Genomic DNA, 22048 nt, shown 5'->3' with positions numbered 1-22048 from the left:
CTGGAGGCGTTAAAAACTGCATATCATGTTTGCAATTGGTTAAAGCCACATTTACCTTCAGATCTTTATTTGTTAAAAAGACTGTCCATGTCCTGATCAATGGCTTGTTTAGTGTGACTCAAACTGAATGATGTCTTTGTGTTTAATGCATGAATCTGGAGTAAAAGATTCACACTTGCATGATCAGAATCAGCTTTCTAACTTGTTTTCTGCTGATATCAACTGAGAATCAACATCCCAAACGGGACCGGCGTGGGTGGGAGTATGATCCGTGGTCTGTAACAGATTTACTAACAGCTTTCACCAGCGCAAAACTTTCCATTTTTTAGAATTGCATTCTCATGCTAATTTACCCTGTTTAGTATATCTGCTGATTAAAGAATTAAGTATAATGTGAATTTCTAATTATTAAAAGTGTCATCAGGTATGAATTCCTTAACAACATGTACTAATAGTGGACATTAATGTGTTAATGGGTCAAAGAAATGTATTTCAGCTTCCAGCTCATTATTAAATAATTTATCATTGTGGTTATGATTATGGTTGACAACCCTACTAATATTACTTATGACTTAACAATTAGTTAATAGTCATATGCCTCAACAAGTAAAATCATTACACAATGATACTTTTGCAAATCATTAGATAATGATTAAAGTAGACAACTGAAAGATGGAATGCAAGACTTTGAACAATTGTGGTAATTACTTCTGTGGTGTTTTTTTCCGAGAATCATGTGATTTAGAGAGATCAGACAGCTCAGTAACATGCAGATCCTTTCTGATTGGCTGACACGCATCTTACGTAACATGAGTACACTTTATTAAGACCACAATATAGTGGAAAAAGAATACATCAAAAGAGATCAAGAAAACAAGACACATCTCCTCTAACTATCCAGCAGAAACACTCAGTTTGCTGTTCGGAGCACATTTCCTGAGGTTTGACTTTTCCACATTTACATTTATTTCACTTTTAGCCGACTAAAACCCATTTAGTCATTTTTGATTCATGGGGCATTCTGGGAATATTAGTTTTGTTGGAACATTCCCAGAACATTTTTTATTGTTTTTATAGTTTTTAGTTTTTATTTATTTTTATTTGGTTATTCAGAACGCAGCCTATATTTTATGTTGTTCAGTGAATTAATGATGCTAAAATGCTTAATGCAGAAGCGCTTAACGTGTTTAATGCATTCAACAGTAGCTAATGTTGGAGGATACACCTCATCGATGAAGCAGAACATGATTAAGTCATTTTGAAAAGTGATTATTTTTGGAAAACTTTTATTTTTGACGGGTGTTGAAGCTGTTGCACGTAGAAGTGTGTGTTGAGTCGTATTTGTGACCTGCCAGTGCTGATTTTTGCCAATTCTGATTTTCTCTCTAAGAACTATTATTGACAGCATAACACAAATCTACTTTTCTTCAATGCATAATTAATTTTTTTCAATTTGTTATGAAACATTACAATGTTCTACAGTATGCGTGTTGTAAATCTGTTAATCATTCAGACGAGGGAACATCGTGCACACGATTTAGTGAATGATCATGTGCGGGGCTCCATACGTTATTGCCTGTGTGAATGTATTCAATGTTATTGCATGAATGTCATCAGTGTTGGTCAGTGCAGTGAATCAATGTCATTGAAACTGTTAATAATACAGCTCAGCTGACCCTTGTAAAGTGGAGATGAAAGTTAAAATAATCAACACCTTGTTTCATTACATCTATCTTTGAATGAATTGGCGTTCATTGAATGAACGGTTTGAGGATTTGCTCAAAGACAGTCCCAATGTAACTGCACTGAGTGACAGTCTCTCTTGAACACACAAAGGCAAGCATTGCTGATACTGGAGAAATATCAGCAGAAAGCCTCAAGTTTAGTTTTGTTTTCATGCCACATCATAACACTTATTATACAGTATAGTAATAAATAATAAATGCAGATAATATCATATCACGCTATTGAGCCACTCAAAATCATCGCAAGGGTCGAGTTCTTGGTGGCCTGATTGTGTTCAGCTGTTCCTCATGTACTTTGCTCCCGTTATATCGTGCTTCCTTCCCTCATGTCTTTGCTGGTTTGTTGAGTTCATTGTGTGCATGTGTTTCTCACAGATCATGTTAGTCAACACTGGATTTAGTTCCCTGTAAAGTTGCAGTCTTGTTTTATTTCTTTGTCTTTTTGAGTCTTGTCGTTCGTGTGTATGTGTGTGTGTGTGTTGTGTTGGTTCCTGTGTCCTGTTCCACCTTCATTGACTCAGTCTAGTGCTGGTTTCATCTCATCAATGCCAATCCTCTGGTTCCTTGAGCCGCTGTCAAGTTTCCACCGTCAGCAGAGAGCCTGGAGTTTCTTATCCCTGACCAGCCTGTTCTTCTGTCCTAATGTTTGGACAGTGTTCTCATTTTAATTATTCTAATATCTAATTAAAACATCTACAAATGAATAAAACTGATCAGAGATCAGGTAAAGTCCACAGACACTTGTTTTCTCTTTTCACTTTCACTTTATCATCGCCGTCTACCAGTGAACCATTGACATTTCGAACTGTTTTGGAAGCCTCGTTTACTGAAATCATGTGACTTTGGCAGTTTGATACACACTCTGAATCACTGATTCGAAACAAAAGATTCATAAAGATTTGGAGCTTCATGAAGCTGTTTTGAAATCGGCCATCATTACTTACCAGTGATCCTGATTTATCTCCTGCCTTCTCTTCCTTGTGTCGTTTCCCTGGATTCTCCACTCAGCCTGCATCACCGTCTTCACTGCAATACATGAACTGTATTACCACCAGCCAAGTTCAGTGACTTTTTCCTCTTACCTGTTCACTTTTAGCCCTGTTCTATAATACCTCCAATAAAGCACTGTTTGCTATTTGTTGCTCACCTCATCTGTCCTCTTCTTTGTGGTTGACAATGTGTGTTAAGGAAATATATGTATAATTTAATGTTGTCACAATACTGGAATTTCTAACTTTGATACTAATATTAATGTTCAATACCATTCTCAATACCACAGGGAAAAAACTGAAAAAAGTGTGCGAACAGGATTAGTTCACTTCAGAATTAAAATGTCCTGATAATTTACTCACCCCATGTCATCCAAGATGTTCATGTCCTTCTTTCTTCAGTTGAAAAGAAATAATAGTTTTTGAGGAAAACATTCCAGGATTTTTCTCCATATAGTGGACTTGAAGGTCCAAACAGCAGTTTAAATGCAGTTTCAAAGAGCTCTACATGATCCCAGATGAGGAATAAGGGTCTTATCTAGAGAAACGATTGTTCATTTCTTAAAAAAATAAAACAAATCTGCTCTTTAACCACAAATGCTCGTCTTGCACTGGCTCTGTGATCCACCAAATACAAACTATATAAAAACATTGTTTGTACACATTGATCTACTGGTTCATGTCACAAAAATACAAATCTTTGTAATAATTATTAATGTATAATTGTGTTTTAAATCTATGCAGAGTTCCAGTGTTCTCTGAGAAACGATGGCGTTGTGGACTGTCTATCTGTCTCTCGGTCTTCTGGTCGCTTTGAATGCTTCAGGTAAAACTATTATTCCACGTCTCACATCAGAACTGTTATTTTAACATGAATTGAAGCACATCTGGGACACTGTAATGACTGATCTAATACAGTATGTGCACCTGAGTTTGTCTCTGAATTATTATGATAATATTAAGAAAATAACACAACAATAATTATATCATTATTTCAGCTAAAGTTGTTGATTCTTATGAATGATATTATATTATTAATTTTGACAATAAAATATGCCTGTTAATTTGCAGTATATATTTATTAGTAGTTGTAGTAGCACTACTGCTAGCAGTTCTGTTTTAAAAAATGTGTATTTCTTTCTTTTTAAGTGGAAACACGTCCTGTTGAAAAGAATAAAGATTGTGGTAGTAAGTCTTCTCTTGTCTTCTTCTCTTGTCAGTTTTTATGTCTAGTACAGTACAAAAGTTCAAAACCTGTGCATTTCTCCACCTTAACAAGTGTGTGTAACACCTGATGATCATGTTCTCTAACATGCTTTAAAATGTTTTAAAGAGTATATTGGAAACTATTTTAAATCCTTTGTTTATTTAAGGTACACTACGTAGCTTTTTTGTTCAAAATAAAATTTAAATAATGAGTCAATACATCATCAATAAAAAGCATGATTCACTGGTTCACTATGGTAAGTCTATTAGAAGTGTTTATATTTTAGACCTGTCAGAACAGTTTTCTGACATACATCACTCGCCTGTGTGTCTCGTCACATCCGTAAATAGAGAAAAGTTGCTCCGGCTGCTTTGACGTGTGTCTGGTGTGGGAGCGGCACAGGTTTGCTGTCACAAGAGCAAGAAAGGAAGAGATGGAGCAGCTGAATCTCCAACCTCAGGAGAATCGCCCGTTTTAAACAAACACTGAACAGAGGAGAGTCTGCTGGAAAAAAGAGAACGCGACAGAGCTCGTAATAAAACAAGAATCAACATTAACTCGGATTTAGATGACGAGAACTGAGGTATTTTAAATGTTGTAAAAGCGATGCGGTGATTAAGGAATTTTTTAGGTATTTAATTCCAGGACCAGATAGACTGCCATATGTAGCTCTCTAACAGAGTTCACTGTACAGCATCTTTTGTGAAGCGTCGCCTTCATCTCCACAGTCATGCGAAGACAAAGCACAACTGAAACAATGCTACATGCCATTTTGTTTTTTAACCGATAAAGGGCCAAAAGTTACATAGTGTACCTTTAAATGAAAGTTATTCATTTCATTACATGAAAGGTCATTAAAGGTAACAACATAATAACAAACAAAACTTCCATTTAACAGCCTGTGAGGAAGGATGGACTGCCTTTGAATGCAGATGCTTCAAGTTTTTCTATGAGCTTAAATCATGGTCTGTAGCCGAGGTATGATACATTTCAGCTTCTGATATGACATAAAAATAATATAAGAAACAAATTATTTTAAGCTCAAATTCAGATTAAGCTCTGTAAATATCTGTGACACCTGTCAGTTATCACAGGAAAGTCAAAAATGGCAGATTTTATATTTCACGGGTAAAATAATAAACAAAAAATAAACAGCACAGTGAGTAAACATTATTTCGATGGTAACTGAAGGCATGTCACAGATTTTAGAAGATTCATTTAAAATAACATTTTCATTGTGTTTGCTCATGTTTCTGCCTCTACAGTTTTCGTGTTTGCTCAATAATGGGAACCTTGCTTCTGTACACAACCATGAAGAGTACATTTTCATAAAGAACCTGATTAGACGCACAACTCATGCCTCAACACGTACCTGGATCGGACTCCATATGGCTGTATGCAATCATTTTTCAATCATACTTTCTGTGCTACTGGGCATTTACCATTACATTTACATTAAAACTCATTTAATACATTTTTCAAAACGCATGAGCATAGATGTGTTTTTATCATTTATTTCTGGTCCTCAGAACAGTTAGTTTAGTGCATTGGCAGCCATGAGAGGCACCGCTCACCATGATGATGTCATACTCCAGTGTTTGTATCGTGAAACTCGATGTGAAATAGTGAGGCTGATGAAGATAACTGAGTGATTTAACACTTTCTTACATAGTTTTACATATTCTTTTTAGATTTCTGACATGTTTAAAGTGGGGTTAGGTTTCATGAGGAATCATCTTTTAGATAAATAAAGATCAATGCTGTTTTTTCTCTTCTGTTCACAGTATTATCTTTGGTTCTGGAGTGATGGAACCAAAATTAACTATCAACTATGGTCGTATGGAAAACCCAGTAACTATTATAAAGATGAGCACTGCGTTGAGATGAACTCTGTCCGTAAGTAATTTCTGTTAATCCTCATGAAATAACATGATAAATGATCCATCAATCTGAATTGTGTTAGACCATCAGAAGATTAGCAGATACTGCTTCATGTCATACTGTAAATCCAGAAGCTAGAAAATAACTTTTTCATCACAGTTAAAAATGTTTTGTGAACATTCATCACAGAAACATTGTTGCTGATTGTTTTCTAGACAAATACTAATATTTCTGTGTCTACCATACTAAATAAACATTATTTAGTTTTTTCATAATACACAAATGATAAAAACAACTATTTTTTTTTCTGTCTTTCAACAGATGGCAACTGGAATAATGTGAAATGTGATGTATATAAGCCCTATGTGTGTGTGAAATGAACCAGCATGTGAAGAATCAATGTAGAAGAAACAAGCTACTTTGATTCATTTACTTTCCATTAGAAATGTTTAATGGAGGCTAAAAATGTGTTAAAAAGGTTAATTTTGTTTGTTTTATTTTTATTTATTTATTATTATTATTATTTTTTTTTTTTTGTGGATATGTTAATTACTCAATTACACCTGTGAAACATCATTTTATAATTATCACTCCACAGTCTCTCTCTTTTCACACCAGGGGCGGCGCACGTGCCCCAGTAAAATGTTCCTAATAAATGATTTTTCTGATCAGTTTGCATCGCTGAAGCAGAAACATCCAGTGTGTCCTCTCACGCCTCGCCCCTCGCTAAGCTCCTCCTCATACCTTTACTTTTCACTGCAGAATCCCAGACTTGTTTGGAGGAACAAACCTGCAGAAATTAAAAATGAATAAATGAATAAATAAATGAATCAATCAATCAATAAGTAAATAAATGTGTTAATAGGAAAATAAATAAATGAATAAATGACTTGATGAAATATGATTCATTTTTAATAAAATTATTTTCCCCCCTTAATTTATTTTCTGCTTTTATGTTTTAATTATTTCTAATTTAATTTATTTATTCATTTATTTTCCATTTACTTATTTATGCATTCATTCATTTATTTTTATATTTATTCCAATAAGTATTTATTTACAGATTTATTTATTTTAACATATATTTGTTTAATTATTTTTTTATTTTCATATTTATTCTTACATTTCTTTGTCATGTATGATAATTAGGTGGGTTGGTCTTGCTTACCATTGGTTAATCGTTGATTAATGCTCTTGCTCAATTACTTTGGATCTGTAGTGACAGGTTGTAGCTCTCGCGTGTTATTCACATTTTTTTTTATTCACCTTATTTTCGCGACCACAAGGGTGACGCCAATAATAATAAAAATCCTGTAACACTTTATAATAACATTCTGTAGCATATGCACACGTATCAGGATAATCAATAACCTTTGGAATGTTCAGAACACTTTTAGAATGCTGGACTGGGTTGTAAAACCTCATCTCGGCTCCGACCGGTCTGCAAAAGATGAGCCCACTTGACACACTTGCCAACCCCCCCCCAGAGACTGACCACATCACATTCCAACACACACACACAGACACATACAAAAACACACAAACATACATTTTTGACTGTATATGTAAAATACAACTATGCCAAAATATACCCATCCTGTATTTTGAAGCGTATGCATGTTTCCTAGTGTTTAAATGAGTGTATTTGTGCTAGAGTGCATTTTAATGATGGAATTTTGTCTGTAAACCATAACTTCTTTTATATGCCTTTCTGATCTATCGAGTTTGATCTCTCCATAAAGCTCCGGACTCGAGCTATTCACTGAGATAGCTGACAAATGCATTTTTCTATGTGTGTAATGATATTGTGAAGAAAGTACTCCAGAATAGGAAGTCTTTTTCTCATTGCCAGAGAACAGACCTTCCTTTTTATAACATTCTGAGGAGCTATAGTTTGCCGGACAAACGGACAGTTTCTCTAAATAATTATTAAACCAGAACTAATCATATATATAATTGATTACAATTCGTTGTAATTAATTCACCATATATGGTTAATTCCCCCCTTGGGTCGGTATGTGTGTAACAAGGTTAAAATTGTTTTATTTCACAAGATTTTCCTGTTAATATGCATTCAATACTATTCTACAATTGTTTAAAACAGTGTTTATAAGAATACATTAAAAAGGGTCTGTAAGGAGGTGATGGTTTTATTTTTTTTATGGAGTATGGTACTTAATGATGCACTCTAACAGCGATACCAGTTATTTTGGTGGCTATCATTTGGGTAGAGGCAGAGGGGTTTTGCCATTTAGTGGTCCATGTACTCCTGGGAAAACGAATAGCATTGATTCTGATGTTAACAGAGTACGGTTTTCTACTCCAATGTCTCATGATATACCACCACTTGAAACGAGTTTATCAGAATCTACTGTAGCACTATCTAGTGAACAGGTAAAACAACTGAGCTCTGATATCAGTCAGTCGATTAAAGCCAGCTTATTTCCTAACAGTCAGCTACCTACCTCCACCTTGTGTCATGACTGTCAGACATGCTCACATGTGAATCAGTGTGGTACCACCATCATTGATGCTTCAAAGATGAATCTTGTACTGAAAAGTGGTAAAGAGCCACCATACTTTCGTGGTGACAGCTCAGACAAGTGCTCAGTCTTTGAGTGGGAAGATTTGATGAGAGCTTACCTTGAAAAAGGGAATTATTCTGATCAAGAGCGCATTGATGAAATCATAAACAAATTGATGGGCCGTGCAAGGGATGTTATTCAGATATGGTTGCGCAACAGTGCCTCAGTCTCTAGGACTGGTGATGTAGATATGGTGTTCCGTATCCTCAAGCAGCATTTCGGGGGTGTTATATCTACAGGTCTTCCCCTGGCTGACTTTTACGCTACCAAGCCATACCATAACGAAGGCCCTTTTGATTATTGGATCAGATTAAACAAAGCTGCTGATTTAGCTGAACAACATCTTAAAAGTGAGGGCAGAACAATGCAAAATCGGGACATGGAGCTTGCAGTTATGTTCATACGTAATTGTCCCGATAAAGGTCTCTCCGTGATGTTTTTGAGCAAACCACAGCGTGAGTGGACGGCTGCAGAGGTACAGGACCGTTTGGATGAATTTGTAAGAGACCGCAAAGTATATGAGTGTCAGTTCTCACAACAACCAGCTAGTGCTGTCAGTACTGATGTGGGTGGTACACCACCTTGTAAAACCAGAGTTGTTAGGGCTCCAGGGAGTACAGTTGAGCCTGATCATGCAACATGTGAAAGTAATACAATGGATAGGATACTAAATATGCTGGAGAAAGCTTTGACATGTAACACACAGTCCTCCAAAGCAGTCGTGCATCGCAAACAGAATGTTAAGAGACCACAGGTGTGTAAAGTCTGCCAGAGCGGTGACCACAGCACAGTTGCTCACTGTAGATTGCACAAATTGTGTTTCACTTGCTACCTTCCTGGACATACACGTGACATGTGTGAGATGGCTACATCACAGGTTAGGCCAACCAGCTTGACTGCTGCTGTTGATGGTCACAGTCAAAGGCCCTCTCAGGGAAACTATTGAGCCTCCATCTGGAGGAGGGCGATGGTAGGTACATGAGTTCAACCTCCTTTGATACTGATGACATTGAGTCTGTATATACTTTCTTTTGTGAAAATGTCCCGAAGTCTAGCAAGGTAATCTTGCAAAACACCATGAGAACCGCTCAAAGTGAAAGTTTGTTCTACACTAATATTTTAGTGCAGGACAAAATTGAGTTGAAAGGAATGATGGATACTGGGTCGATGGCAACTACCATCAGTGCTGACATAATACCCATGTTAAAACAAGCAGGCGTGATGACAGAAAACTTGCTGGCACCTGCGGATATTGTTTTAGTGGGTTGTGGGGGTAAACAAACCAGTCCTTTAGGACTATGCGATTTGAAACTTGAGGTTTATGGGTACAAGTTCTTAGTCCCAGTCCTGTTTGTTGATGGACAGATTGATCCCGTTGTTTTGGGTACAAATGTGCTTAAGCCACTTATACAACATTTTAAGTCAAATGATGGATTTTGGCGTGTTATGACTAAACCTGATGCACCGGGCCAGAGTGACAGTAGCCAGTTTCTCCGTCTTCTGTCTAACCTAGAGAGATGGCGAGGGGAGTCCATCCCAGATAAGGTCGGAACTTTGAAGTTGAAAAATGCTGTTACACTTCAACCTATGACTGAACATTTAGTGTGGGGTCGTTTACCCACGGGTACCGTGTTATCAGCTGGCAGTACGGTACTTGTTGAGCCATGTGCATCACCATGTGTGAACAAGCAGATAATGGTTGGACGAATAGTCTTTCCACTGTGGGGAGATGGGTGGCTACCCATGAAGATTATCAACCCCACTACTGCGGAAATAACTCTTCGCAGAAACTCAAAAATTGCAGATGTTTTCCCCTGCGTGGCTTTAGAGGACTTTGATCGGTTGTCTGACACTTTGACTGTTCACCAGAATGTGGGGAAAGTGCGAAGTAACAGTTCCTGTGGTAGCCTTACTGCCAGAAGCTTGTGCAGTGACATCTGTGATGTGAATGATAAGCTGGAAAAGCTAGGGCTTAGCTCCATTCCAATTGGTGGCTGCGAAGTTTCTTTGCAGTGTAAAGAGAAACTTGTTGATTTGATTGGGACCTATGAGTCTGTCTTCTCGAGACATCATCTGGATTGTGGTGAGGCGCGGGATTTCTGCCATCGTATTAGACTAACAGACGACCGACCATTCAGGTTACCGTATCGCAGAATGTCGCCTGCTCATTATCATAAATTGAAAGAGACTTTGGACGAGATGGAAGCAAAAGACATAATTCGTAAATCCTGTAGTGAATTTGCCTCTCCCTTGGTTCTCGTGTGGAAAAAGAACGGCGATCTACGAATCTGCACAGACTTCAGATGGCTTAATGCCAGAACTGTTAAAGACGCCCATCCGCTTCCACACCAGAGCGATGTCCTTGCTGCGTTGGGGGGAAATATGTTCTTTAGCACCATGGACTTGACGGCTGGCTATTACAACATACCCCTCCATGAGCTTGACAGGAAGTATACTGCTTTTTCGTCACCGTTAGGATTGCACGAATACAATCGTCTCCCACAAGGGCTGTGTAATAGCCCAGCCACATTTATGCGCATGATGCTTTCCATATTTGGTGACCAGAACTTTTTGAGTCTACTGTGTTACCTTGATGACTTGTTGGTGTTTGCCAAGTCTGAGGAGGAAAGCTTAGCCCGATTGGAAATGGTATTTCAACGCCTGAAAGAGCATAACTTGAAACTTTCCCCTTCGAAATGTCAGTTTTTGAGGCGCTCAGTTAAATTTCTGGGTCATATAATTTCCCAGCATGGAATTTCGAGGGATCCAGATAAAGTGGAAGCCATAGTCAAGGTGGGAGAGACTGATTTGATGGAATTAGATGGTGTCACGCCATCGCCTTCCAAATTGCGTTCCTTTTTAGGGATGGTAATCTACTACCAGCATTTTATTGAAAACTGTTCTGTACTGGCCAAACCCTTGTTTGCTCTGATTGGTGGTCAGAAAAGGCCTCGTAATTCAAAAACCAGAAAAAGGCCGTTGCTGTTCCGAAAACTTGGCCCAGATGATTGGACCCAGGAGTGTAAACAGGCGTTTCAGAATCTTAAAGCAGCACTCGTTGAGGAAGTACTTTTGGCTCACCCTGACTTTAGTAAGCCGTTCATTTTATCTGTTGATGCGTCTACAGCTGGACTTGGTGCAGTATTGTCGCAAATTCATCACAACAGTGACAAAGCGCAACCAATAGCTTTTGCCAGCAAATCTCTAAATCATGCTCAGGCAAAATATCCTGCGCATCGCCTTGAATTCTTTGCAATGAAATGGGCAATTTGTAATAAATTCAGCCATTGGTTGCGTGGTCATAGGTTCACTGTGTGGACCGACAACAATCCCTTGAAGTACATACTGACCAAGCCCAGGTTGGATGCCTGTGAGCAGCGCTGGGTGGCGCAGTTGGCACCATTTGACTTCGACATCCAGTATATTCCAGGCACTAAAAACGTGGTGGCTGACGCCCTCAGCAGAGAGCCTTTTGTGCAGCCTAAAATTTTGCACAGATTGACTAGGGCTCCTTATTCTACCCTTCTTAAGCAGGCAGCCAATTTCAAAACGGATGATGTTCAGAATATGTTTCGGCTCTCGGCAGAGCTTCCTAAGATGAGGGGTGTGAATGCTCAGATTGAGTCTGGAGACGCTACCAGTAAAGCTGTGCATACTGCAGGAAGTGTACATGTGCGCAGTGATGAGATTTCCGCTGTCATTCAAACACACAAGCATTGGGCAGATGCAGGTACTATAAGAGCGATTTCGCATGTGCAGTACTTAGAATCTCTTGTTGCAGTGGGGCAGAACCCGGTGCCCGTGTTCAATCATGATGAACTTCTTAGCAAACAAGTCAATGATGCTGTTGTCGGTCGGGTCAAGTTTTTTATTGACCGCGGTCGTCGTCCCTCTAGACGCGAAAAAGTTCATGAATCACGTGGGGCATTAAGGATATTGAGACAGTGGGGAAAACTGACCACACGTTTGGGGATAGTGTTTCGTGTGTCCAAGCACCCAGTGACAAGACAGAAAGCTTACCAATATGTTGTACCTGAATCACTCCGAATGGCAGTGTTGAAAGGCATTCACGATGATGTGGGCCATCAGGGTCAGCAGCGCTCATTGGGATTGGCCAGACAGAGGTTTTATTGGGATACAATGGAGAAAGATGTCAAGGATTACGTCCACAACTGTAAGAGATGCATTGTGAGTAAAGCTCCTGAGCCAGAGGCTAGGGCCCCATTAGTTTCCATTACCACTTCGTCACCACTCGAATTGGTCTGTATAGACTTTTGGTCAGCTGAAGACCACAACAATAAGTCTGTTGACGTTTTAGTAGTCACTGACCATTTCACGAAGTTGGCGTGTGCATATCCTTGTCCTAATCAATCTGCAAGGACAGTGGCACGGGTTCTTTGGAATAATTTCTTTTGCGTATATGGTTTTCCTGTTAGCATTCACTCTGACCAAGGTGCCAATTTTGAGAGTTTGTTGATTGCGGAGCTGTGTCAGTTGGCTGGTATTGACAAGACGCACACCACACCGTACCACCCAATGGGTAATGGCCAATACTCTTGGTAACATGATCCGTGCACTGCCCCCCAGATCGAAAGTCAGATGGCCGCAAATGTTAAACACCTTGACTTTTGCATATAATTGTACAGTTCATGAAACAACAGGGTTTTCGCCCTTCTTTCTCATGTACGGCTGTACTCCGAGACTACCTGTTGACCTTATGTTTGAACCTGTACTTTTGAATGGAGAAACAGTTGACATTGACAAGTATGTGCAGTCACTCAAGCGAGACCTCTGCGAAGCTATGAAACTTGCACAGTCACATTCAGAAAAACAACAACGTAGGCAAGCAGAAATGTATAACAGAAGGAGTAAAGGCCAACCAGTTGACATTGGTCAAAGAGTTTTATTGGCCAACAAAGGCGAAAGAGGTAAAAAGAAACTGGCAGATCGTTGGGAGAGTGCAGTTTATGTAGTGATCGACAAAAATTCCTTGCTGAACACGTACAAACTCAGAAGCCCTTCTGGTGTTGTTAAAACCGTTCATAGGAACCTGATTATGCCGGTTGACTTTCTGCCATTGCTTGATGCAGACGCTGTCGAGGAACAGTTATCCAGTTTGAGTGGTGATGAACCTGAGGACTCTAGTTTTGAGCAGCTTGCAGAAGAAAGAACTACTCAGTGGGTTGCTGACCTCTCTAGCAGCTCTGTAGCAAACAGAGATGAATTGGATGAGCAGAATGTGATGTGTGAGGATACTGCTCAGGCAAGTGATGGTGTAGAAGTTGAAGGGGAGTTGGTCACATCTGCTACCAGTGAGTGTGATGTTACTCTTGCTGATGTTGACTTCCATGTGGACTGTGATAAAGGTATTTGTGACCCTTCTGAATACAGAGATGGGAATCAGGATGATTCTGTAACGGGTGTCACTTTAAGTGAGGAGTGTAACACTGAGGTTAAGGCAGTTGAAGAAAGCCCAGTTGATGAGCCTTTTCTTACTGTACAACCATCTACCTCTGGAAAGACGGAGCTGTCAGTGAAAAGACCTGATCAGAGTGAGGGTTATCGTACTAGACATGGAAGACTTGTAAAGCCGTTAAATAGGCTCATTCAGACTATGTCTAGACAATTTGTCAAGAATCTTTTTGGGTAGAACAAACTGATACCATGAGTTATTGGTAGATGGTTTCTCATTTTTGTATGACCTTTTGTTTGATGTTTTTGTTTGTTTGTTGTTCTGTGGTTACTATATCTATTGATCCATTTTCTGTTTTATATTTTCTTAAAGAGGAATAAGATGTAATGGGGTATAGTCTGTTAAGACTGGTAAAGCCGTTAAATAGGCTCATTCAGACTATGTATAACCTATTCATTGTGAATCTCATTGGAGAAAACGAAATGACTTGATACAGGGATCGTGTATGACAATTTTTATTTTTTTTTATTTTTCACTTTTTTTTTTCTTCTTTTTTCTTCTTTTTTTTTTCAGGTGTTTTTCACTTTAAATTTCCTTAAAAAGGAATAATTCACGTTTATGTGTAGTCTATTAAGATAGACAATTATGCAATCTTGGATGTAATCTATTGCTAAGATGTGTATATGGCATGTCTTCCTATGGTTGGGTAAAGGAGTAGCTAACCTTTGCCTTTCCTAGTCCTTCAGTGGACAGCAATATTGTTGGTAGACTTTCTTCAGTCTGTATGTTTGGGGGTTACTCCTGACTGCTGAGTAATCTAACTGTAGAGTTGAATATTTTGTGTACGATTTTATTTTATTTTATTTTGTTTCTTTTTGATGGTGAATTACTCTTTTGTGTGCTGTTCATGATGTTACGCAAAATCTAGTGAAATCAGTGGGGGTGAGTGTAACAAGGTTAAAATTGTTTTATTTCACAAGATTTTCCTGTTAATATGCATTCAATACTATTCTACAATTGTTTAAAACAGTGTTTATAAGAATACATTAAAAAGGGTCTGTAAGGAGGTGATGGTCTCCCCCCCCCCCCCTCCTTTTACAACAAAGTGGTTCAGCCCAGGCAGCCATACCTGCTGTATTGCTCTTTTAGTGGTCTTTTCCGTCTTTCTCCTGAACGAAAGAGGTATGCTGTGTTCCATGCTACAGATCAGCTGTTAGCATAAGTTGAAAATAATGCACACACAAAAATACACAATGTTTAAGTTGTTTTTATTTATTTTGTTAGATAATCACAGATGTAAGATCATATATATTTAACATATATGTTTCATTGTTGTGGATTGGTATATTTGGGATTGTTATTTTTATTGGCAGTGTTACTGATGTGTGAGCTGAGGCTGCCGTGAAGGCCTGTCTATATAAAAATACATTCTCTATGCAGGTATGCACTGACGAACCATATGTTTGTGTTTTTAAGCTCATACTGTTGTGTTTAATGCTCTGCCCTGTATAAGTTTAAGTGTACGGAGTTACTGCGATTTCTCCGTTTCTGTCTTTTCTCTTTTGCTTTGTGTTGGTCGGTCTTTTCCGTCTTTCTCCTGAACGAAAGAGTGTTACTGATGTGTGAGCTGAGGCTGCCGTGAAGGCCTGTCTATATAAAAATACATTCTCTATGCAGACCCAATCCGGCGATCTCCTGTCTTTCTTCACTCATTCCAAACACAACGCAGACCACAGAAACATACGGTTACATAAAGCTTTATGAATTATTGGGCCCTATTTTAACGATCTAAATGCAAAGTGTAAAGCGCACGGCGCAGGTGCACTCAGGGCGTGTCCAAATCCACTTTTCTATTTTAACGACGGAAAAACGGTCCGTGCGCCGGGGCGAATTTTTGAAATGGGTTGTCCCTATTCTCTTAATGAGTAATGGGCGTAACGTTCAATAAACCAATCAGAGTGTCATCTCCCATTCCCTTTAAGAGCGAGATGCGCTCGCGCCATGGCGGATTGCTTTACATGGCGGAATTTGTTGGCGGAAAAGCTGAACGCTTTTCAAGTGAAGAAACCGATCTGCTCGTGTGCGAAGTTATATATATATATATATATATATATTATGCAACATTATAAAATACACTGACTTATTAAACACACCGATTCAACTGAGGAGTTCAACGAGTGATGTTTTGCTGAAATTACCGGTTAAGTGGCCAGTCAGTCTTTCAGTCGTCTGCGTTGGATGCAGGCTTTCAAATAGCTCCGCGCCATGAGTCAGTTAATATATATATATATATATATATATATATATATATATATATATATATATATATATATATATATATGTGTGTGTGTGTGTATTGGCACGATTGTTCAATTAATTAGCCAATTTCGTTCATCATTATAAGTAGTAATAGGCTGAATTGAAAATAGGTAGCCTAATTCTAATACACGCAATGACTATTCATCATTAAATTTTTATATTTATGTACAGTAGGTGGACAACCAAAATGGGTATTACCGCCGCCGCCCGTTAACTGAAATTCAGTCGCGTGTAAAAAACTACCGCCAGGTGGCGCAAAGGGACGGATTGGAAAGTGACTGTAATGATAAAATGTCGGTTTGTAAACGGAGATGAAAGGACGAAGTAAAACAACATTATTACAGTATAACCTTTTAACATCCTTAAAAGCCATTAGAAATTGTAAAGTGAGAGTTAATTTCAAAACGTGGGATAGTCTTAGGCTACTCTATGCATCAAAAATTAAAAGAAAGACCTTTACACTAAGTCTTACTGCATGCTATTGTCATTAAACAGTCATTAGGCATATATATATATATATATATATATATATATATATATATATATATATATATATATATATATATATATATTAATTAGGAGCACACACACGGATTATAAATTTAATATTTTCATTCTGTAATATTTTCATTCAGAACGGTCCAGCATTAAGACCGCATTAGCAATAATTCGTATTTACTGCTATTGTTCTTGATTTTTTTAAATTGTTCTTGATTATATATATATATATATATATATATATATATATATATATATATATATATATATATATATATTTTTTTTTTTTTGGGCTATTATATATGCTATGTAATGTTTAGTGATTTTGATGTCGCAGACTAAAATACCGGCAGGAATAAATATTTAGGCAAATTTACTAATTAAAACCAAAGGTGTTCATCTGTGATTGTACATCAAGAGCAAGGACACGTTGTGTGAATTTTGTTTTGTGCTTTTACCAGACCGAAACGCTCGATTGTCTGTGTGAAAACTGCGCGTGTGCACGAGCGTCAAGAGAACTGATAACAGCAGCAACGAGCACTGGCCGTGATTTCAGAAACAACACGTTCCAGCGGATAGATCGCCTCTTATTTAACACAGACCTAACAGTTATATCTTATCGAATTGAGATATTTCTTTCTTTTTAGGTACAATTATTGCTGAGAGAGAGACAGCTGAAAGCGCACCCTGTTTGTTTTATTTTATTTTATTATTCAAAAGTACAAGGTTTTGTTGTTATTGTGAGCGTACACAAATAAAAGTAGACCATTCGTAGTCTTGCATCAATCTGTAAGCTAACGCCAAAAATGACGAAAGGCCTGTTTTTGTTTCAGCTGTCATGAGGAAAAAATCCACCAGAACGCGCCGGCGCTCTCGTCGGCCAGAGGGATAAAAATGTAGCCAATTTAGTTTCATATTTGTATTTAAATATTGGGCTATTGCCTATTATTTTTAAATGAGTAAATTCCACCTATGTTCATTATGAAAAGGGAATAGCCGTGAGATCGGGTTGGAATAGCATGACGGATGCGCAATGTCGGGAGACAAATGCAACGGGTTAGACATAGTTTGACCACTTCATTAAGTTTTGTTTTATAGTAAGTCTTTCTTTAAAGTGAATTTCGTTTTGTAGAAATTGTATCTTAATTTCAATCAATGTTTCATCAACCAATTGCCTATATTTAATAAATAGGAAGAAAACCAAACGTAGGGTGTGGAATGGAAACGAAACCATGTTTCCGCGGCCTTTGAATAAGGCTGAAGCAATATACGTCTTTCTGTTTTAATTAAATGTATTTATTACTTTATTACATGTCTTTATTACTTAAATAATTGATAAGATGTTTTTGGTCGAACAATATATTTAGCTGGTCTACTTAGACACACATTTGCGTAGTGGCTTATTGTGCAAACTTTTTTTTTCCTACCACACGCCAAACTCATAACATTTCTTGCAGATTTAAAAAAACAAACAAACAAAAAAAAAAAAAAAAAAAACCCACGACGCTCCGACTTTTACAAAATCCCTCCTCGCTCCAGTCAAAACTTTGCACATACTCTGCTCGGCAGCAGCAGACGCTGGCAAACGCGCGGGGGGAGGGTCGATCCCATTCAGAACTTCTGGAGTGGAGTGTGAAAAACTGCAAAACACTGCAAATCTCCATAATACAAACAAATAAAGAAACTTACTGCAAATACTCATAACAGAGTCTAACAATTGTGTATTTCGTCAGCTTATTTCATATGATCAGATCAGGATGTTAAAATTAACAAAAAGCACTAAGATTGCAAAAAGGTCTGTCGCGCATAGCTAAGGCTAATATTTTTTTTTTATTATTTTGAGTCTCCCGCCCTCTGGATTAATGGCTTTGGTGACAAACATTTTAAACAAAGCGCCCTTCCCCCATCTCAAACTTGTCAAGCACTGTTAGGTTGGGCGAGTGCTTTTTATACACACAAGATAATGTAAAAAAAAAATATACATTGATATATAAATGGAACACAATCGGTTTGTTGTTTTTGTTTGTTTTTCTTTAACATTTTTATTTTATTTGGATGGCAGATTATGTACAGTTATTGTTCTAATAATATACGGAACCATAATGTTACATATCTTGGTCAATTCTTTCGAGCTGCTTTACAGCTTAACCACAGTTTGCAACATCAGCAGTTACTGAAATTAACTGAATCAACACAGATCTGCTGATATAAATAAATAGGTCTAAATAAATAGCAAAAAACAAGATTGGGTTTGTACGGTTCATCTGAACTATGATTTAATGATTTATGTTATGATGTTATAGAAGTACAATGTACAGATGCCTATATGTTTTGCACAAAGTAATAGCCTATTTAATAAAGAATCTTAAACTTCCAATGTTAAACATGTTCTCGTCATTTTCGCTATTAACTGCAGTCAAAATACAAATAGGCCTATAAAATATTCATATGCATTGTGTAGTCCATTATAGAGTCAGATTAGGCGCAAACTCTACAGCAGAAACTTTTTATCTTAATAGCCTAGCACTTGTTGAATAACAAAATGTTGATTATTGGGATAACGTTTTTTTTTTTTTTTTTTCGTAATTGTGTAGCTTATGGCATGACATTTCTTTTTGTAATGCTTTTTTTCATGAGCGTGTTAATGGATACAAACTGCACAATTGCAGTTTATCAGATTGTTACATAGCTATAGTTGAAACATTAACACATTAAAATCCTCTGATAATCATACAGTAGTTAACATGAACCCATTGTAAGCGATGTATTACCATTACATCATGGGCGTACGGGACACCCCCACCCTATGATGGGCCCCGGCGCAGATTATTTACTATTTAGCCTTTGCTTTTTTTAGAACTAAACTCAATTGACTAAAGATAAAAATAAAGCATCCAACTGAAGCCCAAAAATGCAAGCAGAATACCACAGAAACTAGTGCTAAATTACCACAAAAGGGGGAAGAATTCACTGTTGTTTCCATCGCCGTTTGTAAGGTAGCCAAGACAACAGCAAGCTTTGATGCGCTGTGTTACTGTGCTACTGTTAGCAGTCGTGTGCCGACACAAATAAATATGTTCGGTCTTTGCTGAGATATTATTATTATTATTATATTGCCCAAACGTAAAAAGCATATAAGTCTAGAGTTAGGCTATTTCTTTATTATTTTACTGTCTACATGAATTTAGTTTTGAAATTTGTGTCTAAGAATTTAGAGCAGCTAAAATATATTGTTAGACCAAAACATCGTATCAATTAATTAAGTAACAAAGACATGTATTTAAGAAATTTAATAAAAACAGAAAGACTTCTATTGCTTCAGCCTTTTTCAAAGGCCGCGAAACATGGTTTCGTTTCCATTCCACTCATGACGTTCATGGTTTTCTTCCTAATTAAATATATGCAATTGGTTGATGAAACATTGATTGAAATTAAGATACAATTTCTACAAAACGAAATTCATTTTAAAGAAAGACTTACATAAAACAAAACTTAATGAAGTGGTCGAACTTATGTCTGACCCGCTGCATTTGTCTCCCAACATTGCGCATCCGTCATGCTATTCCCTTTTCATAATCAACATTGGTGACATCTTAAAAAAAAAAAAAAAAAAAAAAAAAAAAATTAGGCTATAGCCCAATATTTAAATATAAATATGAAACTAAATTGGTTACATTTGTATCCCTCTGGTCGACGAAAGCGCCGGCGCGTTCTGATGGATTTTCTCCTCATGACAGCTGAAACAACTTAAAACAGGCCTTCCGTCATTTTTTTGCGATAGCCTACAGATTAGTACAAGAATACAAATGGTCTACTTTTATTTGTGCGCTCACGTTAACAACAAAACCTTGTGCTTTAGTACAATAAAATAAATAAAAACAGGGTGAGCTTTTAGCTGTCTCTCTGCGAGAAACTGAAACTTCTCAAAAGTGAACTTAAACTCAGCGAATAATTACCTAAAAAGAAAGAAATATCTCAATTCGATAATAAATTCGTAGGTCTGTGTTAAATAAGAGATGATCTATCCGCTGGAATGTGTTGTTTCTGAATTTGATATTTTAAGGAATAGAATAGGCTACATTCCTGCATTTAAATGCGGCTGCAGGAGTTGCAGTTTTTTTATGTTGTTTTATTAATCCGTCCATTCTTTTTAGTTTCAATGATTTAGCTAAATCGTGCCTTAATAATGGGAGCGAAATTATTCAGTGACTCACGTTTTACTAAAATAAAGGGATATAATTCATGAAACACACAACAATTTATGAATCAGTGTCCAAACAGATAGGCTATATTTTTCCTATAGTTATCTGTCAAATAAAGGACAGGTAACGAATAACAAAGTATGTGCGAGTCAAAAATCCATGCTGTTTTATTAAAGGAGTTTAAAATATAAATAAAACATGTATTTGTGATAAATATAGGCCTAATATGTGAGAAAACTTACATTTTGCATAAAGATAAATGTGCTTTGATGCATTTGTTGGATAACATGTGGTTAAAGCGCCACTCAGCGGTCAAAAGCTGCAAATGCACTTTGCGACGCGGCGGCGGCAGGCGCGGCGGTAGAAACACCGTTTTGGATGGCCACCTACTGTAGCATACACAATATTCTTTTTCTCTGCAATCCTTTTGTTTTTAATATTTGGCATGTTTGTGTGATGCGCAAATGTGTGTAATAAGCAAAGTCAACGCGCACTGTGGACGCGCCCAGAGGCGCAGTTTCTACCAACGCACTCTAACAAAAAAATATTGCGCCATTGACTTTAGACTTTAGACCAGGTTTGAGTTGGTCTATGGTGCAGTCTATTTTCAGCTCCTTAAAATAGCAATGCGCCTGAAAACACCTCTTTTTTAGACCAGCACGCCCAGGGGCGCACTAACTGGCGCAAATGCATTTACTAATTTAAGGACGTGGCGCTGAACGGGAAAACGCGAACGGGCCTGATACCACGCCCAAGAGAAGGGCCACCAAGAGGTCCAGACGGTCCAAGAGGCCAGTCTTCCACGAACCCGCTCCAGTACCAATGGTGCTTTTAATAGAGTATGAGGGTATGTCCTGGATCCCGTTCTCCAGATCCCTCTCCAGCCTTCCATGAGCCCGCACCAGCCTTCGCCAAGCCCGATCCATTCCGAGTGAATTTGAGCTACAGATATATACTTAAATATTTAAGTTGTTAAATTAAAGTTCACGTATGCCCCCTCCGCTGCGGCTGTCAGTCATTCTCCATTCAGTATTCAAACTGTGTGTCGCTTTCGGTTACGACAGTCAACACAATGAAACTCTCTCCAATTCAATGTTCCTATTATAAAACTTCTGTAGACAAAGATGCCGGTAATACAATACTCATCAATAAATCTTCACTTTGTACTTTGAACTTTTCAAAAAAGTCTGTATAATTCATAAACACAAC

The 22048-nt window shown here is 37.6% G+C and overlaps 1 protein-coding gene across 1 annotated transcript; it reads left to right on the top strand.

The window, feature by feature from the left end:
- Positions 1–859: 859 nt before the first annotated feature.
- LOC137008422 (galactose-specific lectin nattectin-like) lies at positions 860–7297 on the top strand. The gene is made up of 7 exons (XM_067370354.1): positions 860–941; positions 3479–3560; positions 3884–3922; positions 4840–4919; positions 5207–5335; positions 5726–5837; positions 6144–7297. The coding sequence occupies exons 2-7, from the start codon at positions 3503–3505 to the stop codon at positions 6200–6202; spliced, it is 477 nt and encodes a 158-aa protein (XP_067226455.1). The 5' UTR covers positions 860–941; positions 3479–3502; the 3' UTR covers positions 6203–7297.
- Positions 7298–22048: the final 14751 nt, after the last annotated feature.

Source organism: Chanodichthys erythropterus, chromosome 3, assembly GCF_024489055.1.
Source record: "Chanodichthys erythropterus isolate Z2021 chromosome 3, ASM2448905v1, whole genome shotgun sequence".
Taxonomy (NCBI): domain Eukaryota; kingdom Metazoa; phylum Chordata; class Actinopteri; order Cypriniformes; family Xenocyprididae; genus Chanodichthys; species Chanodichthys erythropterus.
The sequence above is the reverse complement of the archived record's forward strand: the minus strand, read 5'-3'. Positions and strand labels throughout refer to the sequence as shown.

Excerpts from the sequence above, each read along its gene's own strand:
- LOC137008422 (XM_067370354.1), top strand. The coding sequence starts at position 3,503 with ATGGCGTTGTGGACTGTCTATCTGTCTCTCGGTCTTCTGGTCGCTTTG. Across the intron at positions 3,561-3,883 it reads GGTCGCTTTGAATGCTTCAG|TGGAAACACGTCCTGTTGAA; the intron begins GTAAAACTATTA and ends TTTCTTTTTAAG. Across the intron at positions 3,923-4,839 it reads AAAGAATAAAGATTGTGGTA|CCTGTGAGGAAGGATGGACT; the intron begins GTAAGTCTTCTC and ends TCCATTTAACAG.